This window comes from Coffea arabica, chromosome 1c (genome assembly GCF_036785885.1).
Source record: "Coffea arabica cultivar ET-39 chromosome 1c, Coffea Arabica ET-39 HiFi, whole genome shotgun sequence".
Classification (NCBI taxonomy): Eukaryota; Viridiplantae; Streptophyta; class Magnoliopsida; order Gentianales; family Rubiaceae; genus Coffea; species Coffea arabica.
Genome location: NC_092310.1, coordinates 52,967,208 through 52,987,777, shown reverse-complemented (window position 1 = coordinate 52,987,777; position 20,570 = coordinate 52,967,208). Strand labels below are relative to the sequence as shown.

General features: G+C 36.0%; 3 protein-coding genes and 1 long non-coding RNA gene across 7 annotated transcripts; 3 read left to right on the top strand and 1 right to left on the bottom strand.

Annotated features, from left to right (window-relative positions):
- Positions 1-3,179: 3,179 nt before the first annotated feature.
- LOC140006651 (uncharacterized) lies at positions 3,180-4,294 on the bottom strand. Its single transcript, XR_011814386.1, has 2 exons — positions 4,078-4,294; positions 3,180-3,443 (listed from the first exon to the last, which is right to left on the bottom strand). It is a non-coding gene; the product is annotated as an uncharacterized lncRNA (long non-coding RNA).
- A 2,836-nt stretch (positions 4,295-7,130) lies between these two features.
- Positions 7,131-10,497, top strand: LOC140035984 (E3 ubiquitin-protein ligase RSL1-like). The gene is made up of 3 exons (XM_072077290.1): positions 7,131-7,980; positions 8,835-9,607; positions 10,058-10,497. Exons 1-3 carry the CDS (start codon positions 7,240-7,242, stop codon positions 10,239-10,241), a joined length of 1,698 nt encoding a protein of 565 aa, XP_071933391.1. The 5' UTR covers positions 7,131-7,239; the 3' UTR covers positions 10,242-10,497.
- A 376-nt stretch (positions 10,498-10,873) lies between these two features.
- On the top strand, positions 10,874-14,667 carry LOC113728081 (E3 ubiquitin-protein ligase RSL1-like). 4 transcript variants are annotated; one of them, XR_011839900.1, is made up of 3 exons: positions 10,874-11,563; positions 12,402-13,798; positions 13,925-14,667. XR_011839900.1 is itself a non-coding variant. In XM_072077297.1 (3 exons), the coding sequence occupies exons 1-3, from the start codon at positions 11,201-11,203 to the stop codon at positions 13,448-13,450; spliced, it is 1,170 nt and encodes a 389-aa protein (XP_071933398.1). In that variant the 5' UTR covers positions 10,876-11,200; the 3' UTR covers positions 13,451-14,667. The 4 variants fall into 4 exon arrangements, 3 of the variants coding, with proteins under 3 accessions (XP_071933394.1, XP_071933398.1, XP_071933395.1); XM_072077297.1 differs by having other exon boundaries at positions 10,876-11,563; positions 12,402-13,192; positions 13,435-14,667; XM_072077294.1 differs by having other exon boundaries at positions 10,880-11,563; positions 12,402-13,192.
- Positions 14,668-16,752: 2,085 nt separating this feature from the next.
- Positions 16,753-19,947, top strand: LOC113728074 (ATP synthase subunit d, mitochondrial). Its single transcript, XM_027252557.2, has 5 exons — positions 16,753-17,092; positions 18,483-18,564; positions 19,224-19,288; positions 19,429-19,515; positions 19,656-19,947. The coding sequence occupies exons 1-5, from the start codon at positions 16,922-16,924 to the stop codon at positions 19,755-19,757; spliced, it is 507 nt and encodes a 168-aa protein (XP_027108358.1). The 5' UTR covers positions 16,753-16,921; the 3' UTR covers positions 19,758-19,947.
- Positions 19,948-20,570: the final 623 nt, after the last annotated feature.

The following is a 20,570-nucleotide window of genomic DNA, read 5'->3' as shown; positions in this document are numbered from 1 at the left end:
TTAGGAAAGTCAACACCGATCCTTCCCTAAAAGCGTGCCGTGCGGGTAGATCGTAGACCATCCAATCTGCAATTTCCCCCCAGCGTTGTTGAATATCGACTTGGTATGATTTGTTGCACGCGTGGAATTCTAGTTTGTGTAGTAGCATTACTTTTTCTTTATGGTCATTATTTTCCCAATTTTGGGTCCTATTCAAATGTGGAAAGAAAGATGCTTTACCATAAGAGACACTAATGGATCCCATAGTTTTTTTTTTTTTTATATCACTTGCCCTTTTGTACTTTATGCAACTCGTGCGCAACCGAAAAGATAAATTGACAAGAACAAAAAAGAAAACGCAAAGAAGAAAAAAAAAAAATCTGAATGGGAACTCTCCCCAAACAAATAACGCACAATAATTGAAGTGCTGGGAATGAAGACATTTTTGTTGCGTTGCACATTCATAATGCTTAATTCTCAAGAAAGTTTCGTAATTGACAATAAATGGTGGGTCCAAATCTAATCTTTTTGATCTTCCACGCTCTAGTCACCATTTCTCCTGGTCCTTTTGATTGCAACATATACAGACAGCGGAAACACCTTTTGGATTTATATAATTGTTCTGTGCATATGAATGTGATCGACGATCGCTGCATGTTGTTGCGCAGTAGTCTTTGATCATCTGCTCCTTCCTGCGCAACTCTATTCTCATTGCACCCCACATTGAGGAATGAAGCCGACATTCGTTTCCTTCTTTCCCTCTCCCGTATCATATTTTTTTCCGTAACATGCATTTTGTCGTAACCAAAATTAGAAAAAGAAAAAAAAAAGAGTTTTTCTATCATATACGTTAATAATACACATAAATTTCACCTAATCTATCGTATATAGACACATATTTATAATTATTACCGTATCTTGCATTTATACGCTTTTTCTAATTAATCTTACCTTTCTAAAAGTCTAACACTTGAAATATGTATTAAGGGGCGCTCATTGGACGGACCCTAACAAAAATAAATCAAAGTTCAATCTACTTGGAGTAACAGAATGTTGCGAAACAAATAATGCTTTACGGGTGTCAATTTTATATCCAACAGGAGATCAGGTTAAAATGTCAATTTCACGTATAGTTTTATTCAATTATAAAGCTAAAATCCATACACACCGGGACAACATATATATACAAAGATCTTTTTAATGAGGTATGAGCATCTGTTAACGTACATAAATCACATCTAACCTATGTTGTTAACACACATACACACACAGTCATAACTAATGCACCCTGTGCATTTAGATACTTTTCAAATTAACTATATTTTTTCTAAAATACGTACGCTAACACCTCAATCCCGTGTATAAAAAAAACGAGATTGTTGAACTGCGTGTACATGAAAATCTTGACTCTGTATGTATGGCCAGTGATCATTAGAATAAAAGTTTTGGCAGCAGCCAGCAGAATGAGAAATACCGTTTTGAGTGTGTAGCTTGGGAAGATTAATTAAAGCAGCTCAACTTCGACGCGATCTTGGTTGTGCACGAGTTCGGGGATATGAAGCCTCCATTTTTTAAGGGCAATCTCAAAAGCTGCTGCAGAGAAGTGATTGATTGCATAAACGCGTTGGTTGATCTTTTCATGTAACTATAGATACGGATCCGCTGATCATCCATGAAACAGGCGGTGATGCGTCTCTCATTTGTTTTTGCATAGGACAGAAATTGCAATCAAGAAGGTGTAAAATGTACATGGAAGGGCAGCCTCCAAGAGGGTCAAAACGACGAGATCATCTGCAGTACGTTGTTCAGTAGTAGTATCATTTTGAGTCCTGTGTTTCCCACTTAACTTTTTTGTTTTCTTAGATGTTGGATCTGGGGTGCGTCGTCTGTTATCTACCATAAAAACCAATTCCATCATCTCTGGTAATTATCAAATATTGCTTTTTTTCTTTCCGTGGGGAGATCTTTTTTTGGCTTAATTAGAAGAGGAACCCTTGTGCTTAATTGGAAAATGACATAGAGTCGATGTTGCAGGGATCTTTCTTTAGTGGAATATGAGCCACAGGACGCACGTTACTTTGTCTTCTGAATAGTTCTGAGTATTTGGTTTCTTTTATGTTATTCAAACCTTGATCTCCATGTGAATTGAACGTTCAGAAAGTTGGCTTGTATTTGGTCTCGTAGTTCTCCTTTTTTCCAAAAAAACAGATGATGTGTATTTTTTTGGATTTCAGCTGATTCCCTGTCCATCAATCTCTTCAATGATCTTTCTCTTTCAAAGAATTTCTTTCTCCACTTTGATTATTTACCACCAAGTTCATTCCATTCTTTCCCTTTGCAGCAGCCTACCACATCTGCAACTAATTTCTTTGTCCATAATAACGTTTGTCCCATACTCATAATTTCAATCTAGAATTGCCTTTGAGGTATGCAAGCTCCAGACTGATCGATCAGTTTTATTATGGTTGTCAGTTGATCCATGATCTACGCTAATACATAGAACTCGGACACAATTTTTTTTTTTTTATACTGAGCAGACCATCTAGAGAAAAAAAATTTTCTTAAAAAAAAAAAAAAAAAGACTTTCTGAGTGTTGCTTAATTAAGACAGACGTATGCTGTTTTTGTTGTAGGTATCCGAATAGTTTCTCCAAAATTGAATTGTTGGAAAGTGATGGAAACAAATATCATGTTACTCTATGACCACAAAGGGGGGCTAATCACGTTGCTCACAATGGAGAAAAAGATGAACTAAACAGTAGTATTCTGGCAGAGTTAGTCCATTCAAGCTGTTTCATTCTTTGGCACTTTATTTCTATGTCAAAAATATTTTCCTTTTCAATTCCTCCCCTTTCCCTTTCGTCTTTGTACAGTTTGGACTTTGCAGTCTTCTTTGAGGGAGGGGGGGGGGTGGGAGGTGGGACAATGTTTTTAAACTCGGACCGGTGAGCGAACCGGAGAGGGTCCGGTTCTCAGTTCGATTGGCCGGTTCACCGGTTTTCTGGTTTTTTTTTTTTTTTTTTTTTTTTTTTGCAACTTGAGTGTTAAGTATTTCACAGGTTTTCATTCTACACTTGACACTTAATGTACAATTTAACATGGTTAGTGATAACTTAAGTTTTTAAAATGCATTTACCAACATAAGTAAATTTAAGTTGAGATAATAACAAATTTCTTAAAAGTTATACATAAAACCTGGAATGATAAACATAATTAAAATATCATAATTCACCACAAGTTTTCATAAATTCATTACAAACATGAATAGATATAATCCAAATGTTCACCAATTATCACAAATAAAAACACAAAAATAAATAAAATAAATATTGAAATTCTTTTACAATTCTTAAAAAAGTCTATAAAAGAGTCTAACTCATATTCAAGACAAACCATTTGAATAACAAACTTCCATCAATGGCATGATAAGCAGCAACACCACCTTCACAATTTCATCAACTTAACCTGAAAAAATTAAAATTTTATTATAAAAATATAAATCTAATTGGTCAAACTAAAAAAAATCAAAAAATTTTAAAAAACAAAGATACAACTAAACACATAAAAAATTAATTGCTACTAAACATGTGGTCCTGAGGTTACCATTTAGGAATTTACCAAGACATACAAACATGTGGTCCAATTTGGCACTTTTTTGTTTTAAGCTTTTGTTTGACAACTTTCACAAATCAACTTTAACATGTCTTTAATTTTGTTGCTTTAGTGAATCCTATAAAATTCAAGATGAATGAGCATTCAGTAGACTAATTACTTCAGCATAGAAAAAGCAATAAAAACACAATAAATGGCATAGAAAAAATAGAACAATCATTGATACAAAATTTATTAATTTGATACTTCATCCATGTCTAATTTATTTAATTTGATACTTCATCCAAAAAAAAATAGCTTCTCCAAATATGATTGCAAATTAATTAATGATTCATAATTTCATCCTTAATTAATCAAATAAAAATAAAACAAAAATTAGGGAAAACAGATGAAAATTGGGGAAAAAAAGAAAAAAATGCAAAAAAAAATCGGCTAAAGATAATAATATAGAAAACAAAAACCTTGAAAAAGGAAAAAGTAAACTTACCAAGATGATGGAAAACAGGAAAAGCTCTTGAGTCTCAAATATCTTGTGAAAGTTGAAATTTCCAACTTGTCTGCAATCTGCAAAAGATGGTAGTGATAAAGATGAATGCTTGAGAAAATTTTGTTGTGGATATTTGGGTTTGAAAGGGTTAAGAAGAAAAAATTGAAAAAAAAATTCAAGAGGAGAACTGGAGCCATTGGCCGCCTGAAGCCGAGAAAGTGATAGATTGAAACTTGAAAGAAAAGTGCGTCGGCTGTTTCTTTTTTTAATGTTAGGATTTGATTTTTTTAATCTATATTTTAGTCAAGTTAAGTAGAACTCTCAACAAAATAAGCTGTGGTCTAGTGGTGAAGAGTGTCGTATGGGAACCTCGAGACTGAGGTTTGAACTTCCATAGCTACATTCTTGGCATTTTTGTTTGAAAATTAGAAAATCGCCGGGTTGCGATTCGTGTGGTTTTTAACGGTTCATACGATTCAATCGATTTCTAGCGGTTTTTCATTAACTTTCAGGTTTAATACTAGACCGGACCGGTGGTATGTCCGATTTGCGGTCCAATCGGTCGAACCGGCAGGTCCGGTCCAGTTCTAAAAACATTGAGGTGGGAGGAACTTCTATTTTCTGAGTCAGAATTGCAATGATATTTTTTTTATGCACCTACAGGCACGTTAGCTCAGGGAGGTTTTGTCGTGCAGCAAAATAGGAGGTTTTACGTTCAAATTTTTTCGATTTTTTTTTTTTTAAATGGCACGTTAATACCTCACAAGCCCACCAAAGTGAGAAAGGCAAAGAGAGCTTTTTGTAATCTTTTGGGCCTGTGGACAGATGCACATAATCTGTTATTTTTAAGCCCATCAATTTTAGGATCTCATTCTTGCTTTCAAGCGAGCAGATGTTGGGCTACGACTTAAAATCTCATAGTACCTATCTTTTCCTTTTCTCGTCTACAGCTATGCAAATCTCCACGCTTTACAGGCTACCAGTTTTAGAGACATTAAGCAACACTTTCAAGGATCTCAATCTCGGTTGTTTGTTACTTGGTCCATTATTTCCAAGCTTGCACTCCAAACGAATTTTTTTTTTTTTTATAACTGGAAGTCACTCTAAACAATTTTCAACAAGACTAGGACCAAGTGACATGAGATCCTTTTCTTATCTTGGACGATTAACTTAGGCAAAGAATATCGTCCCCAAAAAACAAAAAAGACTTGGGCTATAAATTTTTGGGAAAGGAAAAAGGTTTGTGGGCCATTTATCTTTTAGCTTTTATTCGATCCATGTTACATTAGATTTGTCCTGTCCAACCCAATCGTTTTTAGATTATTTGTGGCTAGGTTACCGTTGATTTGCCTGACATTTCTATTGTATCTGTGACCAGCGAACAACAATGGTTTAAGGTATAAAAGTTAACGGGCCAGTCTCAATTATTGATTTCTAAAGATTGAAAAATCTCTCGTGTTTAAGGAAAAAATCGTTTAAAACATCTATCATATTTTGTAAAATAATTTTTTTTTATTTTTTACTTTTAAAATTATAATTTTATGTCACTTACAAATTCACATTAGTTAAATTTGATCCCTACCTAGGTTTTCGATTAGTTTTTTGTCAGAATCCACCATATCTCATGCACTTGATTATTTTTAAAGGGTAAAATTGTCAAATCAAATTTTACATAATATGACTCATAGTCCTTTATATTTCACAAAATGAATTTTTTCGTCCCTCATCTTTTGTAAAATGATTTTTTCATCCCTCATTGATCAGGTGTACAAATAGCTTTTTTTTTAAAAAAAAATCAATGTATATATCTGTTTGATTTCACATGAACAGTACTTTTAGGTGCAATTAAATAGAAATATATTATATGCTATTCATACTATTTAATAATATATTTCTATTTAATTTCACCTAAAAGTACTGTTCAGGTAAAATCAAATAGATATATAAATGAATTTTAAAAAAATATTAGTTTTTCACTCATGTTCATTTCCTTTTACTTGAAAATTGAAATCAAAGAAGACATTTAATCATAAACATTATCAAGTATTTATATCGAATTAAATTTGGACAGAAAAAATAAACAAAGGAAAAGAATGACAAAAAAGAAATAAATAACTAGTACTTTCAAATTTTAAAATAATTAAAATACAAGTAATTCAATAGTTGGTTTTAAAGGTGTCGAATAGAAATTTCAAATTAAAACTACGAATTTGTTAGCATGACTATAGAATTTAAGTTATGACCCATTTAATTAGATGATTTTATTATACAACTTAATCAATAAATTATTATCAAATGATAAAAGGCCACAAATATTGAATAAATTCATATAGTGAAATCAAATAGATATATACATGGGTTTAAAACAAAATTGTTAGTTTTAAACCCATGTATATATCTATTAAATAGCATATGTAAACTATAATTATCATGTTTAGTTGAAATGAAATATAGATATATTACATGGTATTCGTACTGTTCAAGTGAAATCAAATAGATATATACATCGGTTTAAAATACATGATCAATGACAAATGAAAAAATTTATTTTATGAAATATGAGGGACGAAACAATTCATTTTGTGAAATATGAAGGACTATGGATCAGATTATGCAAATTTTGATTTGACAATTTTACTCCTAAAACGTGATCACATGCAAGACATATGATGGATTCCAACCAAAAATTAATCGCAAACCTAGGTAAGAACTTGACCGATGTGAATTTGTAAGAAATGTGAAATTATATTTTTAAACATGAGAGACAAAAAAAGTCATTTTATAAAATATAAAAAATGTTTTAAATGATTTTCCCTTTCCAATTAGGATTTGGATTATTTTGGCATTATTTTTTATCAACTAGCACGATGTTGAAGTAAACCAAGTAACTTATGCATGACTAAACTTGCAATCTTATATATGAACCAACTTTCAATTAATATTTTGGAGTAATTCATCCCAAAATTTTTCAATTTAAATTTTCTATTTTATGCGAGAAAAATCAAATTTCTTTTATACACTTTGATATATGTCAAACATCTTTCAGTTTTTGAGGAGCCCACCATTACACCTCGGTCAAAGTCGATTGAAGCCCACGTTAACCATCAGAAATCCCATTAAATAAGACAACCCAACAATACGATTTTTCCCACCGCGCGAACGATGTCGTCACGAATAAACCTCAGTCCCGATAACAACCTCCGAGCTATGGCCACCGAGCAACGCCGCGAAATCGCGGCGGCGAAAGACCTAGAATCCGACATGGACCTCGCCTTCCGTCTCCAACTCCAGGAAGCAATCAACGCCTCCATCTCCTTCGTGCCCTCCACCTCAGCCGGGTCGCCACGATCTCCCCCGCGAGATTTGGCTAAACCGGACGGTTCAAATGACAATGTCCCTGACCTCCAATCGGTCGAGCTCTTAAAATTCGAGCAAGAAATAAAAGACCGGTTACTCTCCGAAGCTGAGTTTAAGAAAATAAGAGACGATCTCCACCGTCGGATTCACGATCAGAAATTGGCCGAGGAGATTGAAAACATGCCGGAGGATGAGTGGGAGGAAATTGGGGGTAATTTCGAGCGACCTTTTGGAGAAGGAAGTTCGAAGAGTGTGGGAAGCGAGATTTTTAGGGTTTTCTTTAAGGGTTTGGTGGAGAGTGAAGTTACGGTTAAGGTGAAGGATAATGCTGGTCGCTATAAGAGTGGGGTTTTCAGTGGGATTGGAGTGGCAATTTGTGATTCGAGAGACGAATTGTTGTTTGAAGTGAGAAAACCGTTGTGTGCGAATGGAATCAATCGGCGGATTGCTGAGTTTATGGCGTTGATTGAAGGACTGAATGCTGCACTGACGTTGGAATTGCCAAGGATTGTCTTTTATTGCGACTATTTTCCGATATATCAATTTGTAAGTTCTTAGTTCGTATTTGTGCATCTTTGTTGTTAGTGTTTTGAATGTGTATTTGATTTTGATAGTTGCATAGCCACATTTTTTAGTAGTGCAGTGATCAGTATCTCATTTGGATGATTTCTAATTGCTCTGTAACTAAGGCTCAGTTCAGTTAGATACGAATTTGTTATCCACACCAACTATTTTCAACCCAATAGAGAAAAGCTGTATCTTTTCTTCTTTAAGCCATGAGCATCAATTTGTCTAGTGGCGATGAAAGGACTGGAGGGCGAGAGCAAGGTGATTTTGCAGGTAAGGCATATGAGTTATTTGATGGTCCTGGTCTCGTGTGGGAAACAGGACTATAGCAGGAAGGGGAGTGATGGCTGATAGTGGATATTGAAGTAGGTTAGATGGTCAAATGTTTTTGAGTCATCTGGGTGTGGCTATATTACTTGCAGGAAGAAGGGAAATTTAAACTTAAGGACAAAAAAGGTTTAGCTCCAGAAACTTTTGCTGGAGGTTATTAGCTTGTGAGAATGAGCAGACATGCATTGGTATTTTGAGGTTTGAATATGGTTGGCCTGACCATGGAAGTTTGTGTTAGCGAAGCAATATGGGCATGCCATATCTGTACCATCGTGTTTTTAGGTGACTCTGCAAAATGCTTATTTTGACCTAACTCTTGAGGTTATCTTTGTGCTTTATTTTGATCAAATGTTTATGCAAGTGTTGGAGCTTTGTGAAGCCAAATTGTAGAAAAATTATTAGGTTCTTATTATTTTCCTAGCTGGTTTCTATTGTGTTCAACCAGCAATCAGCTTGATAGACAACTCAAGATTGGCAGTTCTGATACTTTCTTCGGGATGCAGGTTACTGGTCGATGGAATCCAAAACAGAGGAAAATTGAGGCATTAGTTGATCAAGTGACTCAGCTCCGAGAAAAATTTACTTACTGCATCCCATCTTTAGTGGCTCGAAATGATGTAAAGTTTGCGTTTAAGCTTGCAAGAGAAGCAATAGTTTCTCAGGTTAATAGGTCTACAGACACTAGTGCTGAGGGGAGTTTATATGAGACGTGTGTCATATGTTTTGAGGAAATGAGTATTGATGAAATTTTCTCTGTTGATGGTTGTATGCATCGATTTTGCTACTCTTGCATGAAACAGCATGTGGAGGTCAAGATGCTTCACGGGATGGTACCTAAATGTCCTCATGAAGGCTGTGATTGTGAACTAAAAGTTGATAGTTGCAGCAAATTTTTGACCCCTAAGCTAGTTGAGATTATGAAGCAACGCAAGAAGGAAGCTTCAATTCCTGTTACGGAGAAAGTGTATTGCCCTTATCCAAAATGCTCAGCTTTGATGTCGAAAGGCGAGGTTTCAGAATATTCTAGAAGTTCTGCCATTGATGTAGGAAGATCTGGATCCAGAAAATGTATAAAATGTAATGGCCTTTTCTGTATCGACTGTAAAGTTCCTTGGCATGATAACATGACTTGCTTTGCTTACAAGAAGAGATATCCTAATCCTCCTGGGGAAGACCTCAAGTTAAAGACTCTGGCACAAAGAAATATGTGGCGTCAGTGTGTAAAATGCAACCACATGATTGAACTTGCTGCGGGTTGCTACCACATGACTTGCAGGTACTAATTTATCTTCCAGCTCCACTTAGCTGATGACCAAGTGATAAACAAAATATTGAATATACACTTAAACAAAAAGGATTATACTTCTTTGGGTGCAGTAGCAATATGGTTACTTAAATTTTCTAACTTAGTCATATGTTGTTACACTTGAAGACTTGGTTTCATTATTATAGTCATAATCATGTTGAGTAAGTTAATTATTGTGGATGTCTGAGGATGATCATGAAACAAGACCGGTGGATACTTTGTGGTCCGCCTGATTATTGGAACGGTTCTACCATGTCAAGCATTAGACTTGACTGGTAACGTCCATAATTTGTGTTGCTTCTGTCCTAAAATTCTTTCTGTGGAAACCTGAGCTGAAATTGTCGATGGCATGTGTTCTTGTATGTGGTGTAAATTTTCTTAACCTGATTTCAGCAGTATGATTGACATGGTTTTCTTCAGGTGTGGGTATGAATTCTGTTACACTTGTGGAGCTGAGTGGAAGGAGAAGAAAGCAACATGCTCTTGTCCACTTTGGGATGATGGTCATATCATTTATGATTCAGATGAAGAGTTTGATGAAGAGTTTGATGAAGATTCTGAAGATGAGGATTATTATGAATCCGATTCAGATGATTATTACTGAACAATCAGCTACTATCACCTTCACCCGCACCCATCCACGTACTCTTTGAGTTCATTTAATGAGTTTGTGAGTAGCATCACAATCAATTGTGATCCTTTTTTTTTGGGGTGAGGGGAGGAGGAACATCTGTAGGAATGTATCGTGACCTAGCCATCTAGGTGCATGGTCGCAGGAAATGACAAAATTATTGTACATATGGTTGAATTTTGTTTGGTTTATTGTCGTTTCATAATGGTCTTGTTTTATCACCTTCTAATTGCTGGTCACGACGTTCCATTTTGATAAAATTCATTTACTAAAAGCTGTAGGGTCTTCTCCAAAACTATATCGTTGAAGCGCTGGGAATGACCAAGAAATTAGGCTGTACAACAAAATACCCCTGCCTCTACACAGAGGAATGATACCTGTCTTGGAAACACTTCTCATCTTTTTCTTTTTTTTTTCAGTACATCATTTTCTGCTAAACAGTTGCTTCTTGAAAATGTATAATATTTTCAAGCAGCAATTTCAGAATCACTTTGAGGTAATCGTTCTTGGAAAAAGCTTAACCTAGCCATAATAGGCCATTAATGCATGACACATGCGTAGCATGTAACCTACACAAACAAAAAATATAATCCTGAGTTTTCTTTTTTTTGGGTTTGAGTAGATTAATAAGATAACGTGTTGAGGAAGTCAAGGCAGCTTTGCTTCACATAGTATTTTTCAATACGTTTAAGCCTAAAAGGCACCCACTTTATCAAAGTTCTCCTTTTTTTTTTTTTTTCGTTTTTCTGATACCTTTATTAAAGTTCGTTCATTGTACTGAGATTCACTCCACGCCCCGTATTTCTTCGCCAACCGGCAAGCTCTTCCTTCAGCAGGTCTCAGAAACAGCAGTGGAAGCTAGGGAGGACAAAACAAGAAACCAAAGGAAAAAAAAAACGCAAAATCATTGTACTGGCGCCAAATTCCGTTAGATGGAGAACGCTGAAGTCCTAAATAACGTCGACTACGCTTATGTCGAGGGCTCCTCCTCCTCGTCATCGTCGTCTTCCTCGGTTGATGAAAATGAGATTTATTCAGTGTATTTCAAGGGTTTGGTGAGGGAAGAGAAGGCTAATGACTCGGAAATGGGTGGGGTGGGAATTGGAATTGGAGTTGTAATCTGTGATTCGATGAAACATATGATCTTCGAGTCGAGCAAGGCCATGAAGAGCAGAGGAGACACGTGTCGGTTAGAAGCGAGACTTGAGGCTTTGATTGAAGGATTAACTGGTGCTAAACAACTTGGGATTAGGAGGCTGAGGTTTTTCTGCAAGAGTCGCAAGCTTTACAATTATGTGAGTCATTTTTTTCCAGTAAAAATTGCAGGTTGACAATTTTGTTTTACTTTTTCTTTTTGTTTGTATGTAATCCGACAATTTTGGAGGTTATGAATTTGAAAGCTTTTGGTTTTCTTAGTTTAATCATAGCAAACAAATTTTTAGAGGGACTAAAAAAAAAACAAATTTTTAGTTTCATAGTTGTGTACATTAGCCCCTAATTTTCAGACAATCCCACAAAAATTTGGGAGCCCTGTACCTTTTCCTTGAAATATATAGGATGCTAATAATAATTTCTCGTATTGAAGGGGTTTGTATCTTGTACGCGTACAATAATGTTGTTACCGAATATAAGGAGGCCAGGCCAGTCGAGTGGGGGTGCGGGGGGGGGGGGGGGGTATTATTGCAATTCTTGTTGAACCAAATGTCTCGAGAATTATTACTAGGGGTAAGTCCTGCAATGTTTAGAACTTTACAGATCAAATTGAAATGAGAATTGGTAATCCAATCGAAGGGTATTGGCTGTTATTGAAGTTCTTGATGGAGTAGAACGCTTATACCAAGTGGGGTGTCATATAAGAGGTGCGGTGTTATATAAAACTTGTAGAGCATTACTCGTCTTCATTACGGGTGAAAGGCAATTTATGAAACCAAATAGAGGGGGGGGGGGAATACTTTTTGAGTTGGTTGGTATTTGTGGAAAGTCTCCAGTCCTTATCTTAAATCTTTTGCTCTATTTCTTTGGTTAAATCGATTTCCTTCTCATGCCAGATTTACATGAGTTTTAACATTTCGCTCCACTAGAGGGTAAGCAAGTAATTTAAGTAAAAACTGACAAATTTTTCCCCATCTGCAGTTGATAGATGATGAGAACGCTGAAGAGGGGTTGAATATGGAGACTGCAGAGGAGTTGCGGATGATACCAACAATCGGAAGGGTGAAATCCCTACGAGCACAATTTGAAGAATGCAGCCCCTCTCTTGTCAGGAAAGATGATGCTGAGTTTGGTAGGCGAGCGGATAACCTTGCAAGGAAAGCTAAATTTCCCCAAGTCAGTTGTCCAGAAGTAATTTCGAAAGAAACTTGTGAAATTTGTATGGAGGATACTGATGTGGTCAACATGCTTTCAGTTCATAATTGCACTCATAGATGCTGTTCCTCTTGTGCGAAAAAGCATATCGAGGTGAAGTTGCGTGAGGGAACTTTGCCTAAATGTCCTCAAGATGGTTGTCATTCCGACATTAAGATTGATAAGTGCATAAATGTATTAAGCCCTGAATTAGTTGAGGTCTTGAATCAACGGGTGAAGGAAGCTAAGATTCCAGTTCTGGATAGAATTTATTGTCCCCACCCACGGTGCTCAAATCTGATGTCAAAAACAGAGGTTCTGAATTATTCTAAAAGCAGAAGCAATAATACTGAAAACGGATATGGGATATGCTTCAAGTGTCATGGCCCTTTTTGCATCAATTGCAAGGTGCCTTGGCATAATGAGATGACCTGTTCTGACTACAAAGAGCTGCACCCTTACTCGTGTATAGAGGATGAAATGCTAAGTTCACTTGCCAAGAGGAACTCATGGCAACAGTGCATCAAGTGCAGCCATATGATTGAACTTGATGTAGGTTGCTACCACATAATTTGCAGGTACTTTTGTCTGTTTGTATACTTCTTAGTAATTGCCTCTAACGTTGCTCTCGAGGTAATAGTTTGTGTGTCGGAAATAACTCAAATTGATATGATAAGAGATTTTGTTTCTAAGCTATAACTGGCCGCCGACCTGCTTCTATGTTGTTGTCATTGCATTACATAGACATCCCCCACGGCCAAGTAGAGTATAACAGACTGCAGGCCAGATCAGATATAATAACAATTCATACTAACTACAGGTGCCATATGACTTAGTCAATCTCAGTCGAAGTCTATTCCAGCAGATTGTTGCTTATGGCAAAATGATTGACTGAACGTACTTCAATAAGATGGAGAATCACAGAGGCAGTTTTAGATTGGAGAGACCGTGTCATTGGCTGTTAGTATTTAGTTTCTCATCTAATGATAGTGCTCAGTCATCTTTCCACATCTATCTTTTTATCTCTCGTGGTCTACACATAAAACCTTACACCCTGCCAATTTATAGCCTTATTTATACTGAGATATTCTGCTCCCCTTTTCACCAATTTCTGCTTCCCAACTCAAAGGCCACAGTTGAGTAATTGTCCTTGATTTCCTTGCTTCTGTGAAACCAAGAACGAGGTAAGTACTTATTCCAAGCCTCGTGATGTTTCTTGCTAATCCTTTTTTGACACTAGGATGCTGACACTAAGATGATGCTGGTTCCCACTTGTTTAATCTGATCTTTTCTCTGTGTCGCCTGTGTAGATGCGGACATCAGTTTTGTTATACCTGTGGATCGGAGTGGAAGGAAAACAAAGCCACTTGTAATTGTCCACTCTGGGATGAGGACCGGATTATATATTAACTTAGGCGCGATAGACCTGCGTTTAGAAGAATGTTTATGGCCGATGTACAACTTATTACTGGACTTCCGATATTTGCTAGCTTGTACATTTCAAGGGATCATTATCTATGGCACAGATCAATATATAGTAGAGTAAAGAGTTCGATCTTCAGCAGCTCCCATGGTAATGGCTTGAGTTTGGATTCGAGTTTTATAAAATTAGGCCGTGTTTAAACCAATAATTTTCCGACCAGAATGGCATGCCTAATAATAAAGACGTAAAGAGTGGAAGTAAAGCAGTTACTACCAACCAAAAGGGGTAGGAAAAAAAAAAAAAGATGTAAATCTGTGAAAAGCTGAAGTAAAAGGCGAACTTTTCTTCGGTCCCTGGCTCAATTAAAGGTCTCACCTTTTGTGTAGCAATTATTTTACCAAACAATCCGGCGGTTACCTGACGTCACAGAGTTCAATCTTGGCGCCAAAACAACTACGGAAGTTGATGAAGATCGCACAACACTACTCGCCGTCACCGATCAATGCCGTGAACTCGCGGCGGCGGAAACCGTTGAGTCGGACCACGCAGTCGCCTACCAGCTCCAAATGCAAGAAGCCATGAGCGCCTCCCTTGGGATGCTGCGGCAAGTTCCTCAAAGTCAAACCCCACCTTCGACGACTTCTCTGGATCCGGCACCAGCGCCACTCAACTCCTCTCCCCTGTTGTTCTAGGTTTTGTACACATCCGAACTATCTAAATTGGTTTTGGGGTTTTTTTTTTTTTTTAGTGGATTACAATGGATAATGGTGCGGCATTTGGTGGTTTGAAAAAAAAAAAAGGATGTGTGCGTGGCATGATAAATAGATATCCAATATGAAGGGAAAATGAAGAAATATGAAAACCAAAAAAAAAAAGAACGAAGTTGCCTCTGCAAAATTCTACAAAACTGATCGTGAATGTCACCACCACCTTCACCTCACCTTCCCCAGATACTTCCGCATATGTTTTTTTTTCACTCAAGAAACCACTCTAAAGATGTTTTATTGGATTCTTAACTCCAGTTTGATTGGCTCGGCAATTTTGACAGCAGCCCATTTATCGAAACTCTGCAATCTGCGTTGCCATCGAGTTTGGGCTTTGGTTGATAGGGTAGAAAAATAACACGAGGGATTTACGATTTCGCGGATATCTTAGGATTTCCAATTTAAGGTTATGCTGATCTGTTTGGATTATTATTATAAGAGTTTTGCATTATTATTTTTTAGAGTTTTTATTTGAACTGCTATTTTTAAGAGTGTTTGTAGAAAAAATATATCGTAATAATTTGATACTGTGTGAAGTAAAAAAATGATTGAGAAATATATTCGTGAAAAAGAGTTCCGTGCACAATCCAAACATCCAATCAAAAGTTTGTTATTATAACTTTGAGGTAATTTCAGAAACCTCCCTGGACATTTTTAATCATTTCATACAATATTTTTAAAGTTTTCAATATCACACTTACCTCTCTTAGCCTAATAAAATGACAATAATAAGCTTAACATTTTTTTAGATAGTATATTATCTGTCAAAATTTATTTGCTTGCATCATTAACATATTTTTTAATCATTTCTTTATCTCATATGCATCACATCAAAAAGGTGTTAGGGTATTTTTTTTCAAAAAGTTATCCTAGATAATCTACTATCCAAATACACCCATTTTTCATATTAAACAATCCGTTCCTAATCTTACACATATGAATGCATTTCATAAATTAGACATTAAAAAGAAACAAAAACAAGGTTCACTTATGAAATAACCAATTATTTCATAAATACAATTTTAAACATATTATAAAATAATTTTAGTTTTGTTTAGAGGATTTAGAGATAAATAGAAGAAGATACTAACAAAAGGTTTAAGAAGGACAAGACTAGTGTTAGCACTCCAACATTTGAATGATATTGTGTTATATTAATGTAGTTGGTGAAGCACTTTCGAAATTTATATTGCTGATTTTTTTTCTTTCATGTAGATTGCGATTTTAGAATTTAGAACTAATGGTCATAGTGTTCATGTACATAATGGTACTGATTTGACACGTGTAAATATGGAAGATTTAGAATAACAAAGTTAAAGGTTGAAAGTGAATTTGTGATGTTTTATATGTTCCAATTTTTTTTGAGAATATTATAAGAAAATAAAATGAACTTCACAATATCATGAGAATATTTTGGATTATTTATCCAAAATTTTGACCGTTGAATTGTTTTTGTTATCAAATGATAATTTGAAAGGAGGTATGTGTAATTTTCGAAACTTTAAGAGAATTGGGTAAAATTGTCAAATGCCTTGAACTTGGGTTTCCAAAATTATCCCCAATAACTTTAGGGGTCTCTTGGTAGTTTGGTTGAACCATGGGGTTTATTCAGTAATCTGATCAAACCTTGGGCAGGTAAATATAATTAGTCAAAAATTTTTTTTTCCTACCATTGGGTTAAGAAGGTAAGGTAAAGAAGGATGAAGGTAAAACTCTACTAGCCTACTACTAGAAAGATAATCAAAAATTAGTTTTTCAAATACAATAAAAAGTTTTATAACGTATTTTAAAAAGTAATTTAAAAATTAGTTTAAATTTTTTTAAAAAATATTTTAAAATATAATCTTAAAATTCTGTTAGAGTAAAATTTTTTAAAAAATCCTAAAAAACTAATTCAAAGGGAGCCAAAATGTACGGTACTCTTAAAGTAAATCCGTTAAGGTAAAAATCGTATAAGCCCTGGTCTTAGCCATCATTCTTTTGTTAGCCGAAGCGAAAGGGTTATAGACATCGGCATTGCCGGGTAGAACAACATTTCCAATCTCTGCATTTTTTTGTGGCTGAATCGGAGAGAATCAGTGAGTTATAGTCCGCGTCGGTAGTGTGTGAAAGTGTGAAAAATGAGCGGAGTGGCGAAGAAGATAGCCGATGTGACTTTCAAGGCCGGGAAGACGATCGATTGGGAAGGCATGGCGAAGCTCGTCGTCTCCGATGAGGCTCGCAAGGAGTTCGCCAATCTCCGCCGTACATTTGACGAAGTCAATTCCCAGCTGCAAACTAAATTCAGCCAGGTCTGGTTTTTCTTCTCCTAGGACATCAATGGATTTTGTGAACCTAAGATTTTGGCTGATTTGTACTGTACGGATCTGCGATTGCGTAGCTTATTAGGGTTTCTGATGTGATGTAGTATGGAATGAATAAGTCGATGCTGATTTGATTGTTTCATTTGGAGGAGTTTTTTGGGTGATGGGGTGTTGATGGTTTCTTCCGGTTGTGTTGAAATTGAGTTGGTATAGACTTAGAAGGATTGATTATTGGCATTTTTCTTTTTTTTGTGCTGAAATATTGTGTGATTTTAATACTGAGTAGGCATGGGATGTAGTTATCTTCGTTCATTTTCTTTTCTTTTTTCCCTATTTTTTGTTTGCCATGCTTCTCGGATAGTATGTGGGTAAGATGATTGATATGGTTGCTTATTTTGAATTTATGAATATAGTGGATTCTGGTGAATTTGATTTCCTATACAAATATGGATTGGTTAGAATTGGTGGACTGATCTTTGTTACATTTGGATGCCTTACAGCAACTTTTCTTCAGTGGCTAAATTGTTGCGAGCATAATGGACTTTATTGAGAGATTAAGGACAAATACTGGGCATTGGAACTGCCATGACTCATCACACAAAAATTGTGCACATCACTGACTGCATTTAGATAATAGTAGGCTGTGTCAAGGGCATTTTCCTTATGGTTGATGTTCCCATCTTTGTAGGGTTATGCAAAGAGAACGAAAGGCATTTCATTTTATTGTTGACTCAAGTTTCATAAGGCCTTCTGGGGCTTCAGAATGTGTGGTGCACCACATGCTTCTCAAACGAAGTTTTTAGTGGAATTTGTTTTCCAGTCAGATTACATAACTGTGAGAAAATAACACATGCTCTTACCTAAAGAATCATGATGTACCACAGTTCTTATTTTCATTGGCTAAAACTTAAACTGTTGACATGCTAAAGTGAAGAACACGGACATCATGGCATTTTTTGTCAACTAATAAGCAGTGGTTAATTCCATCATGTCATATTCTCTGTGGCTTAAAACTTCTTGCATTTTTTAATTTCATGTTAATGGGTGTTACAGAGAGGATTTTGAAGACTCTTTCCTTTCTTTGTTAACTAATACCTTCACAGGTGGCATGCAAAGTAATCAATAGTTCTGTGTATGGAGATTAATTTGTTGTATTTTGACAATGGGTTTATTTAACTTGTCACTGTCTAAACTCTGCATGATTGCTTCATCTTATGGTATCGAGATCAAGCAGACTAATGAAATTCTCCTCCTGCAAGAGTTATATGATTAGCTTGTTCATAGTTATATGTTCCAATTTCTTAATCAGCTTGAATTAATAATTCTACTAGTTGTTTTCTGTGGGAATAATGTCCAGCTGTCTTTCTAAATCATGCAGGAACCAGAGCCCATAGACTGGGAATTTTACAGAAAGGGGATTGGATCTAAATTGGTTGATATGTACAAAGAGGCATATGAGAGTATGATCCAACTACTTACTTAGTTTCTTTCTGGCAACCTTAGTTCATAGGTTCACGCGTTTACTTTATGCAGTATCGGTCATTGTTTTACAATATTAAACTTCTTTTTTCCCCTTTCGTTGTAGTAGAAAGACCGATCCTGAGGTTTTACTGAACCTAATATGTTGGACTATTACCTCTTCTTTCCGTAAATGATTGCACTTTCTTCGAAGTTTGCATTTGATCTTTTGTTATGTATATTGTCATTGTTAATACGTTTTGGTCATGTATGGTTTAGAGTATGATGGACTTGTGGTTTTAGCTTAATAACATTTAAATTTGGAGAAGTACCATCGAGGTGTTTCACGACACATGACAAGTTCCTTTTTCGTTATTTGGTTTGGGGCAAAAGAACTTTTTGATAAAGATCAACCTTGGAACTTCGAATTTGAAAAGTAGAAAACAAAATGACATCACTCTCTCATATGGGCTCTAACTAGTTCTATTACCAATAAATGTGTTTGCGTGTTGAGGGTATTGATGTGAGTTATAAAAAAATGTAGTACTGCTTTTGTTTTTAACCAAAAGATAGTTTTCATTTGGAAATCAAGAGGATATTGATTACCAATCTTTTTTCTGAGATTTGGTCTAAAATTATTGATGGATTTTTCTTTTTTTAGGCGTTGAGATTCCAAAATATGTTGATACGGTTACACCGGAGTACAAGCCGAAATTTGATGCTCTGGTGAGAAAGAGTTAAATTGTTATGGCTGAAGTCGATTCTTATTAGTAAATGCAGTTAAAAGTTAAATTGTTATTGGGTGTTGATATGCATGTTTGATAGCACTGTAAAAGAAGAACTTCATATTCTCTCATTTCTTGCAGTTGGTGGAGCTCAAAGAAGCTGAGCAACAATCACTCAAAGAGTCTGAAAGACTGGAGAAGGAAATTGCTGAAGTTCAAGAGCTGAAGGTTGGACTTTCTTTGTTTCAGATCCACCCCTTCCTCTTTTCTCTCCATAGTACTTGATCTCTTACTTGTCTCTGCGGAAGCAAAGGCTTGTATGGTACGTTATTTCTCATTTATCAAATCTTCTACAATGGTTTTTACAGAAGAAACTCAGTACCATGACAGCAGACGAGTACTTTGAGAAGCACCCAGAACTCAGGAAGAAGTTTGATGATGAAATCCGCAACGACTACTGGGGATACTAGAATTGATTGGAGACTCGGCTTCTGCTTAAGCTTTTTGACTTCATCCGTAGGAATAAGAAGAAAAACAAATGGGCTTATTATTACTTGGGCATTTGAAGAATGTCTACTGAAGATGTATTTTGTACTCCAAAAAGTGGGGTTCTCCAACTTTAGATAATGCATCTTTCGTGCGATTGCTTTCTGGTTTTTACACTTGGTGCATATGGATGACGTAATGATTGTTCATAAGCACTACACTACTGTTTCTCAGCCTCAATTGCCTGTGGATAATGGTGTTGGAGTTCCAGGCTTCTAGGCATAAAGAAGTAGTGGCTAGATTTCTGAGGCGAAGCATTAAGTAGTGATACAGGAGATCCAAGTTATCAAATCACTGTCATGAATCATGAAGCCGGAGGTAAACAATTACTGGAGCATGTCTATATCAACCGGCAGAAAGAAATTGGAATTCATAGACTTAAATGGGTTGTTGGTTTTCTGTATTAGCAATCATGTTTTCTGCTTTTCTCGCAACTGAAATGCTCCGCAGTTGTTGAGTATGGAAATGAGTTCATGGTGGCCTGACTGGTACGTGCGCCACATCCTCGTACCTTTTCCCCCAACACCCCGACCCCTTGTTTTTTGGCAATTCTCTTTGATGCTTACAGTCCATGGATTGCATCATTTAGGCAAGTGGCATTGTAGTTTGGACCACTGCCACTCAAATCAGGCTAAACTATGGGTTGGAAGTATTGAGATTCACGTGCAATTATTAGGCCACGGGACTACACTACACCACACTACTATTTCTCTTTTCCAACCATGGGAGTTTTAGAA

Coding starts and splice junctions, on each gene's coding strand:
- LOC140035984 (XM_072077290.1), top strand. CDS start 7,240: ATGTCGTCACGAATAAACCTCAGTCCCGATAACAACCTCCGAGCTATG. Junction 7,981..8,834: donor ATTTTCCGATATATCAATTT/GTAAGTTCTTAG, acceptor TTCGGGATGCAG/GTTACTGGTCGATGGAATCC. Junction 9,608..10,057: donor TGCTACCACATGACTTGCAG/GTACTAATTTAT, acceptor GGTTTTCTTCAG/GTGTGGGTATGAATTCTGTT.
- LOC113728074 (XM_027252557.2), top strand. CDS start 16,922: ATGAGCGGAGTGGCGAAGAAGATAGCCGATGTGACTTTCAAGGCCGGG. Junction 17,093..18,482: donor TGCAAACTAAATTCAGCCAG/GTCTGGTTTTTC, acceptor TAAATCATGCAG/GAACCAGAGCCCATAGACTG. Junction 19,289..19,428: donor AGCCGAAATTTGATGCTCTG/GTGAGAAAGAGT, acceptor CATTTCTTGCAG/TTGGTGGAGCTCAAAGAAGC.
- LOC113728081 (XM_072077293.1), top strand. CDS start 11,201: ATGGAGAACGCTGAAGTCCTAAATAACGTCGACTACGCTTATGTCGAG. Junction 11,564..12,401: donor GTCGCAAGCTTTACAATTAT/GTGAGTCATTTT, acceptor CCCCATCTGCAG/TTGATAGATGATGAGAACGC.